Raw genomic sequence first — 26608 nt, forward strand, 5'->3', positions numbered from 1 at the left:
TTCATCTACATGTTTTGACCTGCACAGACATGATTAATCTTGTTCATGAAGGCTCACTCTTCAGTATTAGATATGATGTCATAATATGTGACTCTGATATGATTTAATTCTTTGTCTAATATTGTTTATTTATAGCTTACAGATTATGTTAACAAAGTTAAACAATAAAAAATGAGCTAACAAATTACAATATAGGAGCTTAAAATGCTAACTATACATTGAAAAATGAAAAAAAAAATCCTTTAATTACAATTTAAAAATGTTTCAAAAATGGTGGGTGAAAGATTCTGAGTTCATATTTGTTTTTAGCATCAAAAATAGATTAAAATCATGAATCGCATATTAGGAAACAAAAATTATATTTATCAGTGTTATTGGTCAGTCAATCATTCACAGTGGGTGATACCACAAATTTGTTTTCATTTGGAGAGTTGACAGACAAGTAATTAATTTATGGTACAGTAAATAAAAATGGATTGGCTGCTGTGCAGGAAAACTGGGTGGGGAAATTATCCAAATTGAAGTGTACTGGAGCGTACATTTGAGGCTTTGGAGGGGCGGCGAGTTTGAGAAACAGGTATGTTTAAACCACAACGATTCGATGGGGAGGTCATTAACAATTTTTGAGAAATATCAACGCTGAAGAAGCAATATTAAATGCGGTACAACCATCTCCCACCTTATGCACCAAAAGGTTGTCACATTGCTTTTATGTTTTTCAATCAAGCGTGTGGTGAATGTTATGAGAAAAACAATTATACCTATTCATACAACACATATGCAAGAGTTATTACCACCTGATTTTGATAAAAGAATGAAATTCTGTTGATGGTTAATTAGAAATTCTGCACATTATCCCAATTTCCCAAGTATTATAATTACCGATGAATCCTGTTTTACAAGAAATTTTATTGTAAATTATTGAAACACACAATTATTTAACACTTGGGCAGAAGATAATCCCTATGAGATCGTGAGAAGTCATTTCCAATATAATTTTTCGTTTAATATGCGATGTGGTCTTCTTGGTGATAATCTAGTAAGCACCGTCTTCTTACCGTCAAGGCTCAATTGAGAGTGGTACTTGCATTTTTTGCAAGCAAATCTTATCGAACTCTTGGAAGCTATTCCACTTGCAGATGGAGTGCAGATGTGATATTTTCAGTGATGGCGCACCTGCTCACTACTGTCATGATGTGATGAATCGTTTAAATTACACATTCAATAAGCAATGGATTAGTTGAAACAGATGCGTAAATGGCCACCTTGAACTCCCGTTTTCATACCAGTGGACTTTTTCCTTGGTGTTGGGTCACCAGAATAATTAGTTGCCAATTTATATTATTAATTTATTAAATTATTATTAGAATTAGAATAAGTTGCCAGTCTATTCCTTTTGCATTGGCACACAAAAAGAATTAATAATAATGATGCTATTAGATTTCCCCAGCTAGTGGGGATATGCCGAACTGAACAGATTGGCGACCACATTGAGTAGTAACTGCTTTGAAGAAATGTCAACTTTATCAAGTAAAAATTATGATATTTAATAATGTTTAGAAAAAAAATAAGCGATATTTTTTTAAATCTATTTTTTATTGATTTTTTTTTTTTTCTTGATTCAAGCATTAATGAAAATTGTTCTGTTTAGAATTGTATCATTTTTCCGATCCGGTTGTAACCGTTGTAAATTCTGACCTAAATTTAAATTAAATTAAATTGGCTTATTTAAATTGGTGAATTTATTTGTATTTTATTTTATTATAAATTATTTTGTTATATGGATTTCTTAATTCGTCGACAGACGTTTTCTGAAAAAACGTTTCTGATTTTAAAACCTAAGTTAGATAGAGCTCTGAAACCACTTTATTCAATTTCTTAGATCAAAAAACCATAAGGAAGCGTGAAATTTACCTCTTGATTTGTACTCCAAGAACATTAGTACAGTAATTTTATAGAAGAACCAGAAAGCAGGGCTAAATATTTCAAGAGCCAAAACTTGCTAACAAGCTGTTTTGTGACTTATGTTTATGTGAACCTTTTTCTTATTTGTGACCATTTAAAAGAAATAAAACAAACTTAGGTAATTAATTTAACCATACTTTTTTATAATTGTATTTTATTTTTTGCTACAGGTAACTGACAAATCACATTTAACACCACCTGAAATAGATCTATTTCATGGAGGGAGTGGTAACATGCCATTGAATCCTGCTACTGTTGATGTCCCTTTTGTTAAAATTGAACTGGTTGATGTAAAGCATGAAGAATTGGTAAGACAATTTAAATACTACAGATTTAAAATAGTTTCCTTCTTTTCTCTTATATTATTTTTTTTGTACATTAATATTAATTTTCCAATTTTTAAAACTCAAAATTGTACTATGTAAAAATCAGTGTAATGTTTGATTTAAAAAAGAAATAAAAATAATAGTCCAGTGAGTTCATGATAGTCTTTAAACATTCTGACATTTTAATTTGAAATTTCAAATTGTTGCTTGACTCCAAAATTAGAAATGAAAAATCTCTATGTACTTCAATTACCCTTCATGTTTAATTACTTCTTACTTATTTCATTGCTTCTCTTCAACCATTTATTTTTTCTAGTTTTTATAAAAAGAAGTAATTATTAATTTTTTTTTTTTAAAAGTTACACTTTTCTGTCATTTGTTTATTTTTAAGTTTGCTTTGTTCAATTTTTATTTTTATTATATATCTTGAAATATCTATTTTTATAGAAACTTGCCTTTGATTTTCCTCATCATAAATGGTTTTTTGCCACTTTATTTCATTGAATATTATTACATTAAGAAGTATCTAGGAATTAAATTTTACTACAGTTTTAGCTGTTTTTGTTTTAAACATGTTTAATGTTTTAGCATTAATGTTTAGTATTTACATTTTAATTTTAATGTTTTCCTTATCCCAAAGGGACATAGAAAATGACCAACCTTCATCATAGGAATAAATTATTTGTTATGCAGTAAGAGCAAGTCAAATAAAATAATTTCTCATTCTTAAATTTTTCACCACTAATGACAATATTGATTTCCGAAGTTAATATAGAATTTTTTTAACCTTCATGTCATCATTCTTAGGCTTCACAAAAGTGTATTCAGCAGCACTTGGTCTAATGACCACTTAATTTGTAGTAATATAGATTATTGTCTTTTCACCCCAAGAAAACAAATTTAGTACTGTCATATTTTCTTGTTATGGTATTACAATATGCTTTTCTTACCTCCTTTGACAAAACATTTGCCCCTTTCCTTCTAACTGAGTATTCTTATGTTCCAGTGATGCTTTAACTGTTTCATATTCATTGTATTCTGTACTCAAATTCAGTCATTTTTCATATGATTCATTTCACAATAAGTTGAAGAAAAAAAAATATATATTATCTTACCCCCTTCTTTCCAACTGAGTGCTCTGTGTTACTTTATATTCATCCTAATTAATAAAATTTGTTAAGTAAATTAAAAGCACATTTATGTTATTTAGTATGGCTTTATAGGAATATAATCTTAAGTCATTTACTATCACAAAAAAAATCTAAGGGAGTAAGTTATTGTAAGCAGATTTTAAACTAAGAAAAGTAAATGAACCAGCTCAAAGACTTATTCAATTGACTGAACTTGTTGACTCATGACTCATGAACTTATTCAATTTAACTGTAATAAATTAAAAAGCAATAACAGCTTTTTCAAATTCTTATACCTCAAATAGAAACAAATTTTAACGTAATGTTTTAACTACCAAATCAATCAGCCATATTTCTCCAGTCAGGGATGTATTTCTTCAGAGGAAAATTAGTCTGTATTTCTAACATTAAAGCAAGAATGGTATGATACCAACAAAGCACTATATCAACAGAGAGCAATTGATAGTTAACAAGGGAAGTTGGATTATAAAATATTAGTTGGTGAATTTTATATTAAAATTCTAGTGAGGAATTAATTGTCCTCATTATAGATGTGGCTGAAAAACTTACAGACAGCCCTAAAGAACTAAAAAAAGCAACAAAAGCATGACAGAAGCGTGCAAGAAATTTGTAGACAATGGCGAGCTCATTTTTGAACATTTATTATAAACTGGTATGTATATTGCACTTTGGTCTAGTGTACTGTTTCTAAATAAAATTTTTATTTTTCTAACCTTTCTTCGTTTTATTCAACTTTTCTTACACCATTTTGTTCAGATCTAAGTTCTCTACAAGTTATGTTTAAACATTTTTATTTATTTATTTATTTAACAAAGTTATTGCATGTTAAACATAAAAAAAACAAAAAAAAAAACAGTTTTTTTCACCCCAGATTTCTCAAAAGCTACCCTACTGCAGGTACCATTCTGAGGGTTGTTTTATTAAGTTTTCAAGTCAGACCCTAAAAGAAATCATTTTTTTTGCCCATTACAGTCGTAAAAATTTCAGTACAACCTTATTTCATCATTGTGGCTGAAAACCAAGCAGAATCTTTCACTGGCGTTACTCGCAAATGAATCATTTTAGGATATGTTTATTTGAACTTTCTCCATTATTTTCACAAGTAGAATAGGTTATGAAAATCCCAGACTTTCATGATAACACTTTGGTTTTCTAAATATTAATATATTTAGTTAATATAAGTTATTAAGTACATTTAAATTTTAATTAGTTATACTTCCGTACTTTACCTAATGTTAATTAATAATATTAATATTGATTGAAATTGTGTTTTGTTGCAGATATTGAATGCTCCAATCAGTGAATCATGTTTAGATGAATACCCGTTAAACACTGCTGTTAAAATTGAAATCAAAGAGGAAGAAAACAAGGAACTAGATTGTTTGTTGATGCCTGTCAATAAAACAGAAGATTGCATAAAATCTACATGCGTAAGTTCCTTTAGTTAGGTTGTTCATAGTCTAATTTATTGTACTTTCTCTGTTGTAAATTTTAGTAATATTTTGAATTGTATATATGCCATTTTACTGGTTTGATGCAGCTCTCTAAGATTCCCTGTCTAGTGCTAGTTATTTTTCATTTTGGTATAACTCCTACGTCCTACATCCCTAACAATTTGTTTTACATACTCCAAATGTTGCCTGCCTGCACAATTTTTTCCTTCTGAATGTTCCAATATTAATGTGACTATTCCAGGATTCCTTAATATGTGGCCTATAAATCTGTCTCTTCTTTTAACTACATTTTTCCAAATGTTTCTTTCTTTATCTATTTCTTGCAACACCTCTTTATTTGTCACTTTATCCACCCATCTGATTTTTAACATTCTCCTATAGCAGCACATTTCAAAAGCTTCTAATTTTTTCTTCTCAGGTACTTCGATCGTCCAAGTTTCACTTCCATATAAAACTATACCCCAAACATATACTTTGAAAAATATTTTCCTTATTAAATTAATTTTTGAGGTAAGCAAATTATATTTTGTTACTGAAAGCTTGTTTCACCAGTATTTTATATCGCTCCTGCTTTGTCCATCTTTAGTAATTCTACTTCCAAATAACAAAATTCTCCTACCTCCATATTCTTTTCTTGCCTATTTTTATATTCAGTGGTTCATCTAGTTTATCTACTACATTTCATTACTTTTGTTTTGTTCTTGTTTATTTTTCTTATTTGTGCTGTCTTCTGAGAGATTGCAATGTAATTTGGTATCACAATGTATATATATATTAATTTACAATAATCAATTTTCATGGCATCCCGCATCTTCAGTTGGTATGAATTCTACTACATTAAAAACATATTCTTTTTTTAATTTGCCATTTCATTTGAAATAGTTTTAATTAAATCATCATCTTTGAATATGATCTGGTGGTTCATAATTATACATTTCTGTTTATATTTATCAATGTAATATTTCTAGATGTGATTGTATTTTTATGAATCTTCTAATTAAAGAAAAATACTACGTTTTAAAGATTACAATCATTCTTTTACTGAACAGCAGAATTTGCATATATGTTCATTTAAAACAGAAACAATTTTGAATAAAATGACAGATTGTAAAAAGAATATGTTTTTAATATAGTCACAAAATGAAGACGCAGGATGCTCTGAAAATCTATTGTTGGAAATTATTAATATTGTAAGTTTAATTTGTGTTATTACTGTGTTTTGGTATAGTATTTAGTATTTTATAGCAGTTATATATAGTATTTTAATATATTTTTGTAGATTTTGCTAATGACCACCAGAATTCTTGTTGTAGTACTTATTTTGTAATCATAATTACATTGTTTCTATGTTTAGTACTGCTCACCTCTCTCAGTTTTATTTTTTTATTTCTTCTTGTGTTTCGGAACCACTCCGTTGTCAAAACCTATTGTGCATAAAGTTGAATACACTAAGTTTTGACAATGGAATGGTTCCAAAATGCGTCATCAAGAGATAAAAGAATGAAGCTAAGACAGGTAAGCAGTACTAAGAAACTATGGTGATCTTAGCAAAAAATATAATGCAAATTGATTTTTTAGTCTTGTTACCCAATTTTAAATGTAATTGAAGAAAGGGAAATTTAGGTGGAATAAAAAAATGTATTTTTTACTTACAAAAGAGATTTAATAAAAAGCTATACTTACATAATTGTTAAAGAATATGCTCAAAATGCCCACCCCTTGCGGTTATACATGCACATTCTCTTTTCAGCATATTAGCAGAAACCTTTTTAAGAGTCGCATTGGAAATATTTGTGATTAAGTCTGTAATATTGACTTTAAGTTCATCAATAGTGTGAGGGTTGTTTTTGAAGGCCTCAGACTTAATATAGCACCACAAAAAGTAGTCAGGAGATGTGAGGTCTGGGGACCTTGGAGGCCATAAGCCCTTGCTTATTATTCAATCATCAAAGAACTCTTGCAGAAAATCCATGGTTTCTCGAGACGTGTGGCATGTAGCGCCGTCTTGCTGAAACCAGCATTACCGTTCTTGAGGTTCCAGGAGGGACACAAATTGGCGCACAATATTCCTGTATACTTCACCATTTACTGTCTGTTCGAAGAATACGGGTCTGACTATACGATGACGAGATATTGCACACCACACACCAAATTTTTCAGGATGCAAAGATTTGTCTTGTAAAGCGTTAGGATTTTCAACCAACCAAATTCGACAGTTTTGACTGTTCACATAACAATCAAGATGGCTTCAAGAGCTTCATCACTAAAGAACACTGTGTTTAAAAATTCAATTCTGTTATCGTTTACGAGAGACCTAAACCAATGGCAATATTGCAATCGCTTGTTTAAATCTGGAGGCTGAAGCTCTTGGTTTAATCGTATGCAATACGGATACAATTTCAATTTTTTAGCGAATTTCTGAACACTTGAATATGACAAACCGACTTGCGAGGAAAGTTTTTGTAAACTTTTCCATGGAGAATTGAGCAATCTTGTTTTCACATTCTTAAAACGTCATCTGTCAAGCGAGTCGGTCGACCGCTACGTTTTCTGTTGCAAACAATACCTGTCTCTCAAAATCGGTTTGCTAGCCTAAAAATTGACATATTTTCTGGCGGAGGAATACCAACAAATTTAATTTGAAATGATTCTTTTACACTTGCGTACGATTTCATAGCAAAATATTGTTCAAGAATGAAAACTCATTGTTCTATGATTAAAAACATTTTGTTCGTAACATGACCAGAAACAGCACAAAAGTTTACACAGCTCAAGGAGAATCAATTCACACTGCTGTATCTATACCGGTTTAGTAGCGCTACCAACTTCGTGTCACAAAACAAAATTTCCCTGTCTTAGAAAAAAATTACCAGACATTAACAATTTGGTAACAGGACTTAAAAATCACTCTGTAGTAATTATTATTTTAACAACAACAATTACACAATTACATTGATATAAAAACTTTTACTTAATTGAAATTTTAACTACTACCCATTTATATAATTGGTAATCTTTAATATTAGCTATTTTTCACAGATATTGTAGATATATATATATATATATATATATATATATTTTGCATTAACACTTTGGGTCGTGGGACCTAAGTTGCATGTCTTACCAGTTTTCATATTACAATAAGTTATACTTGGTTATTTTAAAGTGTTACATCATATTTTTTCATGTAATTTCCTCTTCAAAATAGTATCTACAGTACATGTTTTGGTTTTATTCAGAAAAAATAATCAAAGGTGAACTGATCTCATTCATTTCATTAAATGCACTATGTTTAAATTTTTATTATTTATGTAAATTTGTAGATTATTACTTTTTCTTACATAAGTAAATAAGCTTGGTTGCTTTTCTGTGTTTGTGAATGATAGACTTTTTTGGTTAATTTTTTTATTTTATTTAGTCTGTCCTGTTATTATCCCTTACTGATTTTTTTGTTTACTATATATCATACTTGAAAAATTGTTTTCTTTTCTTTGTTTATCGCTTTCAGTTTTTCTAATAAATCACATAAAAATTTGTTGAACGTTTCACCTGAAGAGTGCCATTTTTTGCTTATATTTTTATTAAATAATGAACTGGTTGTTAACCCGTGGTTGTTAAATTTTCCAGGCTGTATAAGTCCAGTTGTCATAAATTTTCGTTATTGTATTTATACACTTGTCTAACATATGTTTACATTGGTAGCTTATTGGATTCTTAGTTTATCTTTGGCTATCAAAAAGGTTATGCATGTTTTAGTATGGTCGGCAGTTTTTAACTTGTGGAAAAAATGAAACGTAATATGCATTAAGTTTGCTTTAAGAATGGAATAAAGTACAGCATCGTGTTGGAAATGTTAAATGTTGCTTTTGGCGATTCTTCTATGAATAAAACAAGCATTTATAAGTGGTACAAATGTTTACAAGAGGGCCGTAAAGACATCTAAGAAAATGAGCGCCATTGAATAACCAGCTTACCAATATCTGATTGCAACATTGAAAAAACTGAAGAAAATGATAATGGACATTCACTGAATCATCTGCACCTGCTCACACTTCACTTCTTTCGAATTCACTTCACTTCTTCATAAAAAACATCGTTATGATGCCTTAGCCTCTGTAAATATGAACTTCTTCCTATTCCTCAAGCTGAAAAGAAACATGAAAGATGACATTTTGCCAACATTGAAGAGATAAAGACAGAATCTCTGAAGGAGCTAAACAACATAGCGAAAATTGTGTTCCAGAGGTGCTTTGAAGATTGGAAAAAGTGCTGGCACAAATGTATTATATCCGAAAAGTATATACATTTCAGATATAATACTTTGAAGTATTTCAATACTTTGAGTTCTTTGAAGGTGCAAAATCAATATTAATGAATAAAATAAAGATTTTTTTTGACCAAATCTGAAATTCCAAGTATTTTTTGTAATCAAACCTTGAATATAATTTTAATTTAAGGTGTTAATCTTAAATTAAAGAAGAAATGAATAGGAAATGAAGTCTTTACATTTGATAACGCATATTGTTTAACATTTCTCTTATGTTATTTCTTTTGTACATTAATATTAATTTTCCAATTTTTATAACTCAAAATTGTACTATGTAAAAAATCAGTGTAATGTTTGATTTAAAAAAGAAATAAAAATAATAGTTCAGTGAGCTCATGATAGTCTGATATTATGACATTTTAATTTGAAATTTCAAATTGTTGCTTGGCTCCAAAATTAGAAATGAAAAATCTCTATGCACTTCAATTACCCTTCATGTTTAATTACTTCTTACTTATTTCACTGCTTCTCTTCAACCATTTATTTTTTCTAGTTTTTATAAAATAATTTAAAAAATTATTTTTAATTTATTTTTGTCAAGAGTGGGTTGGGTTTCTTATAAATATATAAGTTAACGATAGAAGTGATACTGTTGATTTGATCAGTAAATTTGTTTTTTAAATTTATAGTAACTTCTGAATAAACATAAAAAATTACTTTTTAATTAAAAATTGATGATTTTTATTGTTAAAAATAGTTGTTTTTTTATTATTTTTTTTTTTGTATGCTAGATGACATATTTAGTTGAGACTGTTGTTTAAATAAAGATGACTGGAAAGTATTATGTTTTTAAAAAATTGCGTGTCATTGTCAGCTGTGGGAAAAGGAAATGAAGTCTTTACATTTGATAACGCATATTGTTTAACATTTCCATATGTATTACTTTTGTCATTTTCATGTAATTTTTTTTAATATGTAATTATTATTTATTTATTTCTAAATCAGTTGATAGATTTTCATAGTTGATTGTGATTAATGAATGATTATAACGTTCTGATTCATACAGAAATCATTCCCTTTATATTTAAAACTCTTTAATCAATGTTTTTATAATTTATTATATTGCAGCTACATTGTTATTAAGTGTTATACAAAAAAGCACATAATAACAATTAAATGTGCTTTTTGTTTATTGAATGAATTTTATTATAAATAAACATGTGTAGTGTTTTAGTTGGGATTATTTTAATGATTTTTTTTTTTTATTTGTAATATGATAATTAGTTGAAACTTTCTATTTTATATTTCTGAATGATGAATTTTTTTTATATATTCTGCCTCATTATAATTCTTAATTGAATCTTTTGTTTATTATATGTCATACTTTAAAAAATGTTCAGGTTTTCTATTAAATAACAAATATTTTCAATGTTTCACTTAAGATGATGCACTATACTTTTACTAAATAGTGAATCTGGTTGTTCACACCATTAAATTAAAATAATGTTTTACAATTTTCATCCTTAGAGACTATATTTTTTAAAAATCTATTTTTATCCAACTGGGTAAAGTCCTGTGTTAACTGTACTACATATAAAAAATTTTATAAATGTTCATATTACATTTTAACATATCTGGTTGTATGTTAGATTATTGTGTGTACCTAATTTTATGTTACATCGTTGTTTTTTGTCTTTAACTCTTGTTAACAGTGTAAATTATGATACATATAGACAAACCTTTAAAAAAATATATAAACAAAGTATAAAAATAAGTAGAAAGATATTTATTTTTTTGCTTTATTTTTTCTTATTAATGTTGTAAAACATAACCATTTAAAAGAAATAAAACAAACTTAGGTAATTAATTTAACCATACTTTTTTATAATTGTATTTTATTTTTTGCTACAGGTAACTGACAAATCACATTTAACACCACCTGAAATAGATCTATTTCATGGAGGGAGTGGTAACATGCCATTGAATCCTGCTACTGTTGATGTCCCCTTTGTTAAAATTGAACTGGTTGATGTAAAGCATGAAGAATTGGTAAGACAATTTAAATACTACAGATTTAAAATAGTTTCCTTCTTTTCTCTTATATTATTTTTTTTGTACATTAATATTAATTTTCCAATTTTTAAAACTCAAAATTGTACTATGTAAAAATCAGTGTAATGTTTGATTTAAAAAAGAAATAAAAATAATAGTCCAGTGAGTTCATGATAGTCTTTAAACATTCTGACATTTTAATTTGAAATTTCAAATTGTTGCTTGACTCCAAAATTAGAAATGAAAAATCTCTATGTACTTCAATTACCCTTCATGTTTAATTACTTCTTACTTATTTCATTGCTTCTCTTCAACCATTTATTTTTTCTAGTTTTTATAAAAAGAAGTAATTATTAATTTTTTTTTTTTAAAAGTTACACTTTTCTGTCATTTGTTTATTTTTAAGTTTGCTTTGTTCAATTTTTATTTTTATTATATATCTTGAAATATCTATTTTTATAGAAACTTGCCTTTGATTTTCCTCATCATAAATGGTTTTTTGCCACTTTATTTCATTGAATATTATTACATTAAGAAGTATCTAGGAATTAAATTTTACTACAGTTTTAGCTGTTTTTGTTTTAAACATGTTTAATGTTTTAGCATTAATGTTTAGTATTTACATTTTAATTTTAATGTTTTCCTTATCCCAAAGGGACATAGAAAATGACCAACCTTCATCATAGGAATAAATTATTTGTTATGCAGTAAGAGCAAGTCAAATAAAATAATTTCTCATTCTTAAATTTTTCACCACTAATGACAATATTGATTTCCGAAGTTAATATAGAATTTTTTTAACCTTCATGTCATCATTCTTAGGCTTCACAAAAGTGTATTCAGCAGCACTTGGTCTAATGACCACTTAATTTGTAGTAATATAGATTATTGTCTTTTCACCCCAAGAAAACAAATTTAGTACTGTCATATTTTCTTGTTATGGTATTACAATATGCTTTTCTTACCTCCTTTGACAAAACATTTGCCCCTTTCCTTCTAACTGAGTATTCTTATGTTCCAGTGATGCTTTAACTGTTTCATATTCATTGTATTCTGTACTCAAATTCAGTCATTTTTCATATGATTCATTTCACAATAAGTTGAAGAAAAAAAAATATATATTATCTTACCCCCTTCTTTCCAACTGAGTGCTCTGTGTTACTTTATATTCATCCTAATTAATAAAATTTGTTAAGTAAATTAAAAGCACATTTATGTTATTTAGTATGGCTTTATAGGAATATAATCTTAAGTCATTTACTATCACAAAAAAAAATCTAAGGGAGTAAGTTATTGTAAGCAGATTTTAAACTAAGAAAAGTAAATGAACCAGCTCAAAGACTTATTCAATTGACTGAACTTGTTGACTCATGACTCATGAACTTATTCAATTTAACTGTAATAAATTAAAAAGCAATAACAGCTTTTTCAAATTCTTATACCTCAAATAGAAACAAATTTTAACGTAATGTTTTAACTACCAAATCAATCAGCCATATTTCTCCAGTCAGGGATGTATTTCTTCAGAGGAAAATTAGTCTGTATTTCTAACATTAAAGCAAGAATGGTATGATACCAACAAAGCACTATATCAACAGAGAGCAATTGATAGTTAACAAGGGAAGTTGGATTATAAAATATTAGTTGGTGAATTTTATATTAAAATTCTAGTGAGGAATTAATTGTCCTCATTATAGATGTGGCTGAAAAACTTACAGACAGCCCTAAAGAACTAAAAAAAGCAACAAAAGCATGACAGAAGCGTGCAAGAAATTTGTAGACAATGGCGAGCTCATTTTTGAACATTTATTATAAACTGGTATGTATATTGCACTTTGGTCTAGTGTACTGTTTCTAAATAAAATTTTTATTTTTCTAACCTTTCTTCGTTTTATTCAACTTTTCTTACACCATTTTGTTCAGATCTAAGTTCTCTACAAGTTATGTTTAAACATTTTTATTTATTTATTTATTTAACAAAGTTATTGCATGTTAAACATAAAAAAAACAAAAAAAAAAACAGTTTTTTTCACCCCAGATTTCTCAAAAGCTACCCTACTGCAGGTACCATTCTGAGGGTTGTTTTATTAAGTTTTCAAGTCAGACCCTAAAAGAAATCATTTTTTTTGCCCATTACAGTCGTAAAAATTTCAGTACAACCTTATTTCATTATTGTGGCTGAAAACCAAGCAGAATCTTTCACTGGCGTTACTCGCAAATGAATCATTTTAGGATATGTTTATTTGAACTTTCTCCATTATTTTCACAAGTAGAATAGGTTATGAAAATCCCAGACTTTCATGATAACACTTTGGTTTTCTAAATATTAATATATTTAGTTAATATAAGTTATTAAGTACATTTAAATTTTAATTAGTTATACTTCCGTACTTTACCTAATGTTAATTAATAATATTAATATTGATTGAAATTGTGTTTTGTTGCAGATATTGAATGCTCCAATCAGTGAATCATGTTTAGATGAATACCCGTTAAACACTGCTGTTAAAATTGAAATCAAAGAGGAAGAAAACAAGGAACTAGATTGTTTGTTGATGCCTGTCAATAAAACAGAAGATTGCATAAAATCTACATGCGTAAGTTCCTTTAGTTAGGTTGTTCATAGTCTAATTTATTGTACTTTCTCTGTTGTAAATTTTAGTAATATTTTGAATTGTATATATGCCATTTTACTGGTTTGATGCAGCTCTCTAAGATTCCCTGTCTAGTGCTAGTTATTTTTCATTTTGGTATAACTCCTACGTCCTACATCCCTAACAATTTGTTTTACATACTCCAAATGTTGCCTGCCTGCACAATTTTTTCCTTCTGAATGTTCCAATATTAATGTGACTATTCCAGGATTCCTTAATATGTGGCCTATAAATCTGTCTCTTCTTTTAACTACATTTTTCCAAATGTTTCTTTCTTTATCTATTTCTTGCAACACCTCTTTATTTGTCACTTTATCCACCCATCTGATTTTTAACATTCTCCTATAGCAGCACATTTCAAAAGCTTCTAATTTTTTCTTCTCAGGTACTTCGATCGTCCAAGTTTCACTTCCATATAAAACTATACCCCAAACATATACTTTGAAAAATATTTTCCTTATTAAATTAATTTTTGAGGTAAGCAAATTATATTTTGTTACTGAAAGCTTGTTTCACCAGTATTTTATATCGCTCCTGCTTTGTCCATCTTTAGTAATTCTACTTCCAAATAACAAAATTCTCCTACCTCCATATTCTTTTCTTGCCTATTTTTATATTCAGTGGTTCATCTAGTTTATCTACTACATTTCATTACTTTTGTTTTGTTCTTGTTTATTTTTCTTATTTGTGCTGTCTTCTGAGAGATTGCAATGTAATTTGGTATCACAATGTATATATATATTAATTTACAATAATCAATTTTCATGGCATCCCGCATCTTCAGTTGGTATGAATTCTACTACATTAAAAACATATTCTTTTTTTAATTTGCCATTTCATTTGAAATAGTTTTAATTAAATCATCATCTTTGAATATGATCTGGTGGTTCATAATTATACATTTCTGTTTATATTTATCAATGTAATATTTCTAGATGTGATTGTATTTTTATGAATCTTCTAATTAAAGAAAAATACTACGTTTTAAAGATTACAATCATTCTTTTACTGAACAGCAGAATTTGCATATATGTTCATTTAAAACAGAAACAATTTTGAATAAAATGACAGATTGTAAAAAGAATATGTTTTTAATATAGTCACAAAATGAAGACGCAGGATGCTCTGAAAATCTATTGTTGGAAATTATTAATATTGTAAGTTTAATTTGTGTTATTACTGTGTTTTGGTATAGTATTTAGTATTTTATAGCAGTTATATATAGTATTTTAATATATTTTTGTAGATTTTGCTAATGACCACCAGAATTCTTGTTGTAGTACTTATTTTGTAATCATAATTACATTGTTTCTATGTTTAGTACTGCTCACCTCTCTCAGTTTTATTTTTTTATTTCTTCTTGTGTTTCGGAACCACTCCGTTGTCAAAACCTATTGTGCATAAAGTTGAATACACTAAGTTTTGACAATGGAATGGTTCCAAAATGCGTCATCAAGAGATAAAAGAATGAAGCTAAGACAGGTAAGCAGTACTAAGAAACTATGGTGATCTTAGCAAAAAATATAATGCAAATTGATTTTTTAGTCTTGTTACCCAATTTTAAATGTAATTGAAGAAAGGGAAATTTAGGTGGAATAAAAAAATGTATTTTTTACTTACAAAAGAGATTTAATAAAAAGCTATACTTACATAATTGTTAAAGAATATGCTCAAAATGCCCACCCCTTGCGGTTATACATGCACATTCTCTTTTCAGCATATTAGCAGAAACCTTTTTAAGAGTCGCATTGGAAATATTTGTGATTAAGTCTGTAATATTGACTTTAAGTTCATCAATAGTGTGAGGGTTGTTTTTGAAGGCCTCAGACTTAATATAGCACCACAAAAAGTAGTCAGGAGATGTGAGGTCTGGGGACCTTGGAGGCCATAAGCCCTTGCTTATTATTCAATCATCAAAGAACTCTTGCAGAAAATCCATGGTTTCTCGAGACGTGTGGCATGTAGCGCCGTCTTGCTGAAACCAGCATTACCGTTCTTGAGGTTCCAGGAGGGACACAAATTGGCGCACAATATTCCTGTATACTTCACCATTTACTGTCTGTTCGAAGAATACGGGTCTGACTATACGATGACGAGATATTGCACACCACACACCAAATTTTTCAGGATGCAAAGATTTGTCTTGTAAAGCGTTAGGATTTTCAACCAACCAAATTCGACAGTTTTGACTGTTCACATAACAATCAAGATGGCTTCAAGAGCTTCATCACTAAAGAACACTGTGTTTAAAAATTCAATTCTGTTATCGTTTACGAGAGACCTAAACCAATGGCAATATTGCAATCGCTTGTTTAAATCTGGAGGCTGAAGCTCTTGGTTTAATCGTATGCAATACGGATACAATTTCAATTTTTTAGCGAATTTCTGAACACTTGAATATGACAAACCGACTTGCGAGGAAAGTTTTTGTAAACTTTTCCATGGAGAATTGAGCAATCTTGTTTTCACATTCTTAAAACGTCATCTGTCAAGCGAGTCGGTCGACCGCTACGTTTTCTGTTGCAAACAATACCTGTCTCTCAAAATCGGTTTGCTAGCCTAAAAATTGACATATTTTCTGGCGGAGGAATACCAACAAATTTAATTTGAAATGATTCTTTTACACTTGCGTACGATTTCATAGCAAAATATTGTTCAAGAATGAAAACTCATTGTTCTATGATTAAAAACATTTTGTTCGTAACATGACCAGAAACAGCACAAAAGTTTACACAGCTCAAGGAGAATCAATTCACACTGCTGTATCTATACCGGTTTAGTAGCGCTACCAACTTCGTGTCACAAAACAAAATTTCCCTGTCTTAGAAAAAAATTACCAGACATTAACAATTTGGTAACAGGACTTAAAAATCACTCTGTAGTAATTATTATTTTAACAACAACAATTACACAATTACATTGATATAAAAACTTTTACTTAATTGAAATTTTAACTACTACCCATTTATATAATTGGTAATCTTTAATATTAGCTATTTTTCACAGATATTGTAGATATATATATATATATATATATATATATATTTTGCATTAACACTTTGGGTCGTGGGACCTAAGTTGCATGTCTTACCAGTTTTCATATTACAATAAGTTATACTTGGTTATTTTAAAGTGTTACATCATATTTTTTCATGTAATTTCCTCTTCAAAATAGTATCTACAGTACATGTTTTGGTTTTATTCAGAAAAAATAATCAAAGGTGAACTGATCTCATTCATTTCATTAAATGCACTATGTTTAAATTTTTATTATTTATGTAAATTTGTAGATTATTACTTTTTCTTACATAAGTAAATAAGCTTGGTTGCTTTTCTGTGTTTGTGAATGATAGACTTTTTTGGTTAATTTTTTTATTTTATTTAGTCTGTCCTGTTATTATCCCTTACTGATTTTTTTGTTTACTATATATCATACTTGAAAAATTGTTTTCTTTTCTTTGTTTATCGCTTTCAGTTTTTCTAATAAATCACATAAAAATTTGTTGAACGTTTCACCTGAAGAGTGCCATTTTTTGCTTATATTTTTATTAAATAATGAACTGGTTGTTAACCCGTGGTTGTTAAATTTTCCAGGCTGTATAAGTCCAGTTGTCATAAATTTTCGTTATTGTATTTATACACTTGTCTAACATATGTTTACATTGGTAGCTTATTGGATTCTTAGTTTATCTTTGGCTATCAAAAAGGTTATGCATGTTTTAGTATGGTCGGCAGTTTTTAACTTGTGGAAAAAATGAAACGTAATATGCATTAAGTTTGCTTTAAGAATGGAATAAAGTACAGCATCGTGTTGGAAATGTTAAATGTTGCTTTTGGCGATTCTTCTATGAATAAAACAAGCATTTATAAGTGGTACAAATGTTTACAAGAGGGCCGTAAAGACATCTAAGAAAATGAGCGCCATTGAATAACCAGCTTACCAATATCTGATTGCAACATTGAAAAAACTGAAGAAAATGATAATGGACATTCACTGAATCATCTGCACCTGCTCACACTTCACTTCTTTCGAATTCACTTCACTTCTTCATAAAAAACATCGTTATGATGCCTTAGCCTCTGTAAATATGAACTTCTTCCTATTCCTCAAGCTGAAAAGAAACATGAAAGATGACATTTTGCCAACATTGAAGAGATAAAGACAGAATCTCTGAAGGAGCTAAACAACATAGCGAAAATTGTGTTCCAGAGGTGCTTTGAAGATTGGAAAAAGTGCTGGCACAAATGTATTATATCCGAAAAGTATATACATTTCAGATATAATACTTTGAAGTATTTCAATACTTTGAGTTCTTTGAAGGTGCAAAATCAATATTAATGAATAAAATAAAGATTTTTTTTGACCAAATCTGAAATTCCAAGTATTTTTTGTAATCAAACCTTGAATATAATTTTAATTTAAGGTGTTAATCTTAAATTAAAGAAGAAATGAATAGGAAATGAAGTCTTTACATTTGATAACGCATATTGTTTAACATTTCTCTTATGTTATTTCTTTTGTACATTAATATTAATTTTCCAATTTTTATAACTCAAAATTGTACTATGTAAAAAATCAGTGTAATGTTTGATTTAAAAAAGAAATAAAAATAATAGTTCAGTGAGCTCATGATAGTCTGATATTATGACATTTTAATTTGAAATTTCAAATTGTTGCTTGGCTCCAAAATTAGAAATGAAAAATCTCTATGCACTTCAATTACCCTTCATGTTTAATTACTTCTTACTTATTTCACTGCTTCTCTTCAACCATTTATTTTTTCTAGTTTTTATAAAATAATTTAAAAAATTATTTTTAATTTATTTTTGTCAAGAGTGGGTTGGGTTTCTTATAAATATATAAGTTAACGATAGAAGTGATACTGTTGATTTGATCAGTAAATTTGTTTTTTAAATTTATAGTAACTTCTGAATAAACATAAAAAATTACTTTTTAATTAAAAATTGATGATTTTTATTGTTAAAAATAGTTGTTTTTTTATTATTTTTTTTTTTGTATGCTAGATGACATATTTAGTTGAGACTGTTGTTTAAATAAAGATGACTGGAAAGTATTATGTTTTTAAAAAATTGCGTGTCATTGTCAGCTGTGGGAAAAGGAAATGAAGTCTTTACATTTGATAACGCATATTGTTTAACATTTCCATATGTATTACTTTTGTCATTTTCATGTAATTTTTTTTAATATGTAATTATTATTTATTTATTTCTAAATCAGTTGATAGATTTTCATAGTTGATTGTGATTAATGAATGATTATAACGTTCTGATTCATACAGAAATCATTCCCTTTATATTTAAAACTCTTTAATCAATGTTTTTATAATTTATTATATTGCAGCTACATTGTTATTAAGTGTTATACAAAAAAGCACATAATAACAATTAAATGTGCTTTTTGTTTATTGAATGAATTTTATTATAAATAAACATGTGTAGTGTTTTAGTTGGGATTATTTTAATGATTTTTTTTTTTTATTTGTAATATGATAATTAGTTGAAACTTTCTATTTTATATTTCTGAATGATGAATTTTTTTTATATATTCTGCCTCATTATAATTCTTAATTGAATCTTTTGTTTATTATATGTCATACTTTAAAAAATGTTCAGGTTTTCTATTAAATAACAAATATTTTCAATGTTTCACTTAAGATGATGCACTATACTTTTACTAAATAGTGAATCTGGTTGTTCACACCATTAAATTAAAATAATGTTTTACAATTTTCATCCTTAGAGACTATATTTTTTAAAAATCTATTTTTATCCAACTGGGTAAAGTCCTGTGTTAACTGTACTACATATAAAAAATTTTATAAATGTTCATATTACATTTTAACATATCTGGTTGTATGTTAGATTATTGTGTGTACCTAATTTTATGTTACATCGTTGTTTTTTGTCTTTAACTCTTGTTAACAGTGTAAATTATGATACATATAGACAAACCTTTAAAAAAATATATAAACAAAGTATAAAAATAAGTAGAAAGATATTTATTTTTTTGCTTTATTTTTTCTTATTAATGTTGTAAAACATAACCATTTAAAAGAAATAAAACAAACTTAGGTAATTAATTTAACCATACTTTTTTATAATTGTATTTTATTTTTTGCTACAGGTAACTGACAAATCACATTTAACACCACCTGAAATAGATCTATTTCATGGAGGGAGTGGTAACATGCCATTGAATCCTGCTACTGTTGATGTCCCCTTTGTTAAAATTGAACTGGTTGATGTAAAGCATGAAGAATTGGTAAGACAATTTAAATACTACAGATTTAAAATAGTTTCCTTCTTTTCTCTTATATTATTTTTTTTGTACATTAATATTAATTTTCCAATTTTTAAAACTCAAAATTGTACTATGTAAAAATCAGTGTAATGTTTGATTTAAAAAAGAAATAAAAATAATAGTCCAGTGAGTTCATGATAGTCTTTAAACATTCTGACATTTTAATTTGAAATTTCAAATTGTTGCTTGACTCCAAAATTAGAAATGAAAAATCTCTATGTACTTCAATTACCCTTCATGTTTAATTACTTCTTACTTATTTCATTGCTTCTCTTCAACCATTTATTTTTTCTAGTTTTTATAAAAAGAAGTAATTATTAATTTTTTTTTTTTAAAAGTTACACTTTTCTGTCATTTGTTTATTTTTAAGTTTGCTTTGTTCAATTTTTATTTTTATTATATATCTTGAAATATCTATTTTTATAGAAACTTGCCTTTGATTTTCCTCATCATAAATGGTTTTTTGCCACTTTATTTCATTGAATATTATTACATTAAGAAGTATCTAGGAATTAAATTTTACTACAGTTTTAGCTGTTTTTGTTTTAAACATGTTTAATGTTTTAGCATTAATGTTTAGTATTTACATTTTAATTTTAATGTTTTCCTTATCCCAAAGGGACATAGAAAATGACCAACCTTCATCATAGGAATAAATTATTTGTTATGCAGTAAGAGCAAGTCAAATAAAATAATTTCTCATTCTTAAATTTTTCACCACTAATGACAATATTGATTTCCGAAGTTAATATAGAATTTTTTTAACCTTCATGTCATCATTCTTAGGCTTCACAAAAGTGTATTCAGCAGCACTTGGTCTAATGACCACTTAATTTGTAGTAATATAGATTATTGTCTTTTCACCCCAAGAAAACAAATTTAGTACTGTCATATTTTCTTGTTATGGTATTACAATATGCTTTTCTTACCTCCTTTGACAAAACATTTGCCCCTTTCCTTCTAACTGAGTATTCTTATGTTCCAGTGATGCTTTAACTGTTTCATATTCATTGTATTCTGTACTCAAATTCAGTCATTTTTCATATGATTCATTTCACAATAAGTTGAAGAAAAAAAAATATATATTATCTTACCCCCTTCTTTCCAACTGAGTGCTCTGTGTTACTTTATATTCATCCTAATTAATAAAATTTGTTAAGTAAATTAAAAGCACATTTATGTTATTTAGTATGGCTTTATAGGAATATAATCTTAAGTCATTTACTATCACAAAAAAAAATCTAAGGGAGTAAGTTATTGTAAGCAGATTTTAAACTAAGAAAAGTAAATGAACCAGCTCAAAGACTTATTCAATTGACTGAACTTGTTGACTCATGACTCATGAACTTATTCAATTTAACTGTAATAAATTAAAAAGCAATAACAGCTTTTTCAAATTCTTATACCTCAAATAGAAACAAATTTTAACGTAATGTTTTAACTACCAAATCAATCAGCCATATTTCTCCAGTCAGGGATGTATTTCTTCAGAGGAAAATTAGTCTGTATTTCTAACATTAAAGCAAGAATGGTATGATACCAACAAAGCACTATATCAACAGAGAGCAATTGATAGTTAACAAGGGAAGTTGGATTATAAAATATTAGTTGGTGAATTTTATATTAAAATTCTAGTGAGGAATTAATTGTCCTCATTATAGATGTGGCTGAAAAACTTACAGACAGCCCTAAAGAACTAAAAAAAGCAACAAAAGCATGACAGAAGCGTGCAAGAAATTTGTAGACAATGGCGAGCTCATTTTTGAACATTTATTATAAACTGGTATGTATATTGCACTTTGGTCTAGTGTACTGTTTCTAAATAAAATTTTTATTTTTCTAACCTTTCTTCGTTTTATTCAACTTTTCTTACACCATTTTGTTCAGATCTAAGTTCTCTACAAGTTATGTTTAAACATTTTTATTTATTTATTTATTTAACAAAGTTATTGCATGTTAAACATAAAAAAAACAAAAAAAAAAACAGTTTTTTTCACCCCAGATTTCTCAAAAGCTACCCTACTGCAGGTACCATTCTGAGGGTTGTTTTATTAAGTTTTCAAGTCAGACCCTAAAAGAAATCATTTTTTTTGCCCATTACAGTCGTAAAAATTTCAGTACAACCTTATTTCATTATTGTGGCTGAAAACCAAGCAGAATCTTTCACTGGCGTTACTCGCAAATGAATCATTTTAGGATATGTTTATTTGAACTTTCTCCATTATTTTCACAAGTAGAATAGGTTATGAAAATCCCAGACTTTCATGATAACACTTTGGTTTTCTAAATATTAATATATTTAGTTAATATAAGTTATTAAGTACATTTAAATTTTAATTAGTTATACTTCCGTACTTTACCTAATGTTAATTAATAATATTAATATTGATTGAAATTGTGTTTTGTTGCAGATATTGAATGCTCCAATCAGTGAATCATGTTTAGATGAATACCCGTTAAACACTGCTGTTAAAATTGAAATCAAAGAGGAAGAAAACAAGGAACTAGATTGTTTGTTGATGCCTGTCAATAAAACAGAAGATTGCATAAAATCTACATGCGTAAGTTCCTTTAGTTAGGTTGTTCATAGTCTAATTTATTGTACTTTCTCTGTTGTAAATTTTAGTAATATTTTGAATTGTATATATGCCATTTTACTGGTTTGATGCAGCTCTCTAAGATTCCCTGTCTAGTGCTAGTTATTTCATTTTGGTATAACTCCTACGTCCTACATCCCTAACAATTTGTTTTACATACTCCAAATGTTGCCTGCCTGCACAATTTTTTCCTTCTGAATGTTCCAATATTAATGTGACTATTCCAGGATTCCTTAATATGTGGCCTATAAATCTGTCTCTTCTTTTAACTACATTTTTCCAAATGTTTCTTTCTTTATCTATTTCTTGCAACACCTCTTTATTTGTCACTTTATCCACCCATCTGATTTTTAACATTCTCCTATAGCAGCACATTTCAAAAGCTTCTAATTTTTTCTTCTCAGGTACTTTGATCGTCCAAGTTTCACTTCCATATAAAACTATACCCCAAACATATACTTTGAAAAATATTTTCCTTATTAAATTAATTTTTGAGGTAAGCAAATTATATTTTGTTACTGAAAGCTTGTTTCACCAGTATTTTATATCGCTCCTGCTTTGTCCATCTTTAGTAATTCTACTTCCAAATAACAAAATTCTCCTACCTCCATATTCTTTTCTTGCCTATTTTTATATTCAGTGGTTCATCTAGTTTATCTACTACATTTCATTACTTTTGTTTTGTTCTTGTTTATTTTTATGTGGTAGTTCTTGTGTAGGACTTCACCCATGCCATTTTTCTAAATCTTTTTTAATCTCAGCTAGAAGTAGTATATCATCAGCAAATCATAGCATCTTTATCTTTTCACCTTGCACTGTTACTCCGGATCTAAATTGTTCTTTTACATAAACTGCTAGTTTGATGTAAAGATTAAAAAGTAGCAGGGATAGGGAACATCCCTGTCAGACTTCCTTTTTTAATGTGGCTTTTTTCTTATGCTCTTCAATTATTACTGTTGCACTTTGGTTCCTGTAAATGTTAGCAGTTGTTCTTCTATCTCTATACTTTAACTCTAAATTTTTTTTAAAATGCTGAACATTTTAATCCAGTCTATGTTATCAAATTTCTTTTCTAAGTCTATAAATGTATTTTGGTTTGTTTTTCTTTAATCTTCCTTCTACTATTAATCTTAGCTTCCCTTGTCCCTATAATTTACCTGAAACCAACTTGATCTCTTAACATGTTTTCAATTCTCCTCTCAATTCTTCTGTACAGAATTCTAGTTAAAAATTTTTATGCTTGAGTAAATTAGGCTAATTTTTCTGTATACTTCACATTTATCTCCTCCTGCTTTCTTTGGTATCATGACAATAACATTCTTTCTGAAGTCTGATGGAACTTCCCCTTTTTCGTAAATATTACACACCAGTTACTACAATTCATCGCTTTCTCACATGCACTGCACAGTAATTCTGCAGGTATCCCGTCTACACCAGGAGCATTTCTTCCATTCAAATCCTTTAATGTTCTATTAAATTCAGATCTCAGTATTGTATCTTTTTTTTCATCCATTTCAACTTCTTTCTCTATAACACCAGTTTCTAATTCATTTCCTCTGTATAACTCTTCAATATAATCCACCCATCTATCAACTTTTTCTTTTGTAATATAAATCGGTGTACCATCTTTTAACGTATTATTAGATTTAAATCAATGATTGAGGTAGATTTAAATGATCCAACGGTCTATTACAAAGGAGATAGGTAACAAAATTTTTAGTTACCCTTGGGGTCAAAGGAGGCTGTGCAAGCCAGGAATGCAACTAAGATTGTGCTCATTTTTTTTTGCGTGGTGTCTGTTGTGAATTCATCCCCATGCTCACTGATTTTTTTTTTTTTTACTTTTGTAGGGTGTCCATTGTAAATTCATCCCCAAGAATCTGATTTTTTACTACATTGTGGTGTCTGAGGGAGGATATTTACCAAAATAACCTGAGCTGTAATGTGAGGGCATTTGGGTGCTCCATCATAACAATTTTCTGTTCACAAACATGAAAAATGTTTTCCTATAATGGAAACGTATCATACCATAACCTCTTGCACTCGTCAGATTTGGCCCTCCAGAACTTTTAAGGGTCATCATTTTGACACTGAAGTAACAGAAATTCAATGCAAGTCACAGAAGGTGCATGCCAATTGTGGCACAGTTGCCAGTTTCATCAACGTTGCTCTCTAATTATTCTTGATTATTTTGTTTATTAAAGAATACTTTTTAATTTGAGACCAGCAATTTATTTTGTATTGTTTTAGAGGTAAGAAAACTTTCTTTTTATTTTCTATAAGTTCTGCTTGAAAAGGCCATCAAAATCTGAACTTAGACAGACTGTAAAAAATTATGGGATGATTAGAATGTTCAGTTTTAACATCCCTTTTTACGTCAGATTGAACTTTCCTCATAACTTTATAAGTTTGCTTAGTTTGTTCCAATTTTAAAACATTCTTCGTTAATTTGTTTTGCTTGTGCTCTACAAGAATTAGTTAATTACATTTAATACACATCTACCTTCTCAGCCATAGAGATTCAATAGGACATAATTTTATTAGAAAATAGACTTAAATAAAGACCCATCCTCACCTAACATTAGAATTTTGTCAATCAGATGTTTGTCTTCATAGCAGCTCACATACTAATATGAGTGGGCTGGAGCAGAGGGATATTGACAGTGGAGATGGATGCTCCAGCCGGATCAGTATTCATGTCTCTGTAGTCAATAGCAAGAGGTCATATCAGAGCATAAAGTTCCGTTGTTGCACAACTTAGTTTGAAATTTGTCTTACATGAGGCCATCAAAACCTCTTAAACTTTGACTAGACTGCAAGGACAGTTTGGAAATATATGATTAGGCCAGTAAATATGAAGTAGGGCATAGAAAAATGAGTCACAAGTCATTCTAGGAAAGTGACCCTCATTGAAGTCAATCTGTATCTTACAATTGACACAGTTGCTTCAGAAGGGAGTATCAGTCATGGAAGTGTCCATCCCATTATTACAAAGAACCTTGGGTTCTACAAACCCAAGGTGCAAAGTGGGTTCCAAGACTTTTGATCCAAAATCAGAAATAACCCCATAAAGAAGTAATTTTTTTGCCATGAATAGTACAGTGGTCATTAAATCGGGATTTGTTTACGTAGTTTTTTTAATATTTGATAAAATTACAAATAAATTATCTTATTTTTCTACATAGTTTCATTCAGCAGAAATACATTTTCTCCACCGGATAGCTTCCTGATACCCTTATCAAAAAAAGTAAGATGAGCCATTGTCATCTTGACAGCAGCATCATCTTCAAATCTTTCTCCTCCTAAAATTTCTTTCAGCAAACCAACCATGTAGGACACGATGACCATGTCTGGACTATATGGTGGGTGTTCGAAGTTGTCCAGTGAATTTTAACGAGTCTGAGCTGCTGTATACAACTGCGTTGTCATTTGCGAATTGGTAGCTGGTGTCATTTGTTGTGATAAGCAGCCCTGACTTCATCCAAAAACTGGCAGTAGTATTTGCCACATTTACTGTCCTTCATTCGTGGAAGAAATCGGTCAGCAGCACACCTTTTGAGTCCCAAAACAAAGTTGCTAGAACTTTTCCAACTGACAAGTGTTTCATGGCTTTGATTGGTGCCTGCTTCCCATTTTTCCTCCACACCATATTTATTTTCTTGCTTTCCAGGGTGTGTGGTGTGGATCCACGTTTCATCACAGGTCACATTATGATCCAAAAATGCCTCGTCTTCTTCCTCAAAATGATTCAGAAGCCACTGACAGATGTCTTGCTGAACATTTCTCTGTGCCTCAGTGGGAACACGTGGAACCCACTTTG

The 26608-nt window shown here is 28.8% G+C and overlaps 1 protein-coding gene across 1 annotated transcript in view; it reads left to right on the top strand.

Moving 5' to 3' along the window:
• The window catches only part of LOC142317963 (uncharacterized), a 212881-nt gene that overhangs the window by 97079 nt on the left and 89194 nt on the right, over positions 1 to 26608 (top strand). Inside the window, exons 8-13 of the mRNA XM_075354495.1 lie at positions 2136 to 2273; positions 4723 to 4872; positions 11075 to 11212; positions 13663 to 13812; positions 20015 to 20152; positions 22603 to 22752. Of these exons, the coding sequence (XP_075210610.1) occupies positions 2136 to 2273; positions 4723 to 4872; positions 11075 to 11212; positions 13663 to 13812; positions 20015 to 20152; positions 22603 to 22752 (864 nt within the window). The remainder of the gene's footprint in view (positions 1 to 2135; positions 2274 to 4722; positions 4873 to 11074; positions 11213 to 13662; positions 13813 to 20014; positions 20153 to 22602; positions 22753 to 26608) is intronic.

The sequence above is a fragment of the Lycorma delicatula genome, chromosome 1, assembly GCF_047948215.1.
Source record: "Lycorma delicatula isolate Av1 chromosome 1, ASM4794821v1, whole genome shotgun sequence".
Taxonomy (NCBI): domain Eukaryota; kingdom Metazoa; phylum Arthropoda; class Insecta; order Hemiptera; family Fulgoridae; genus Lycorma; species Lycorma delicatula.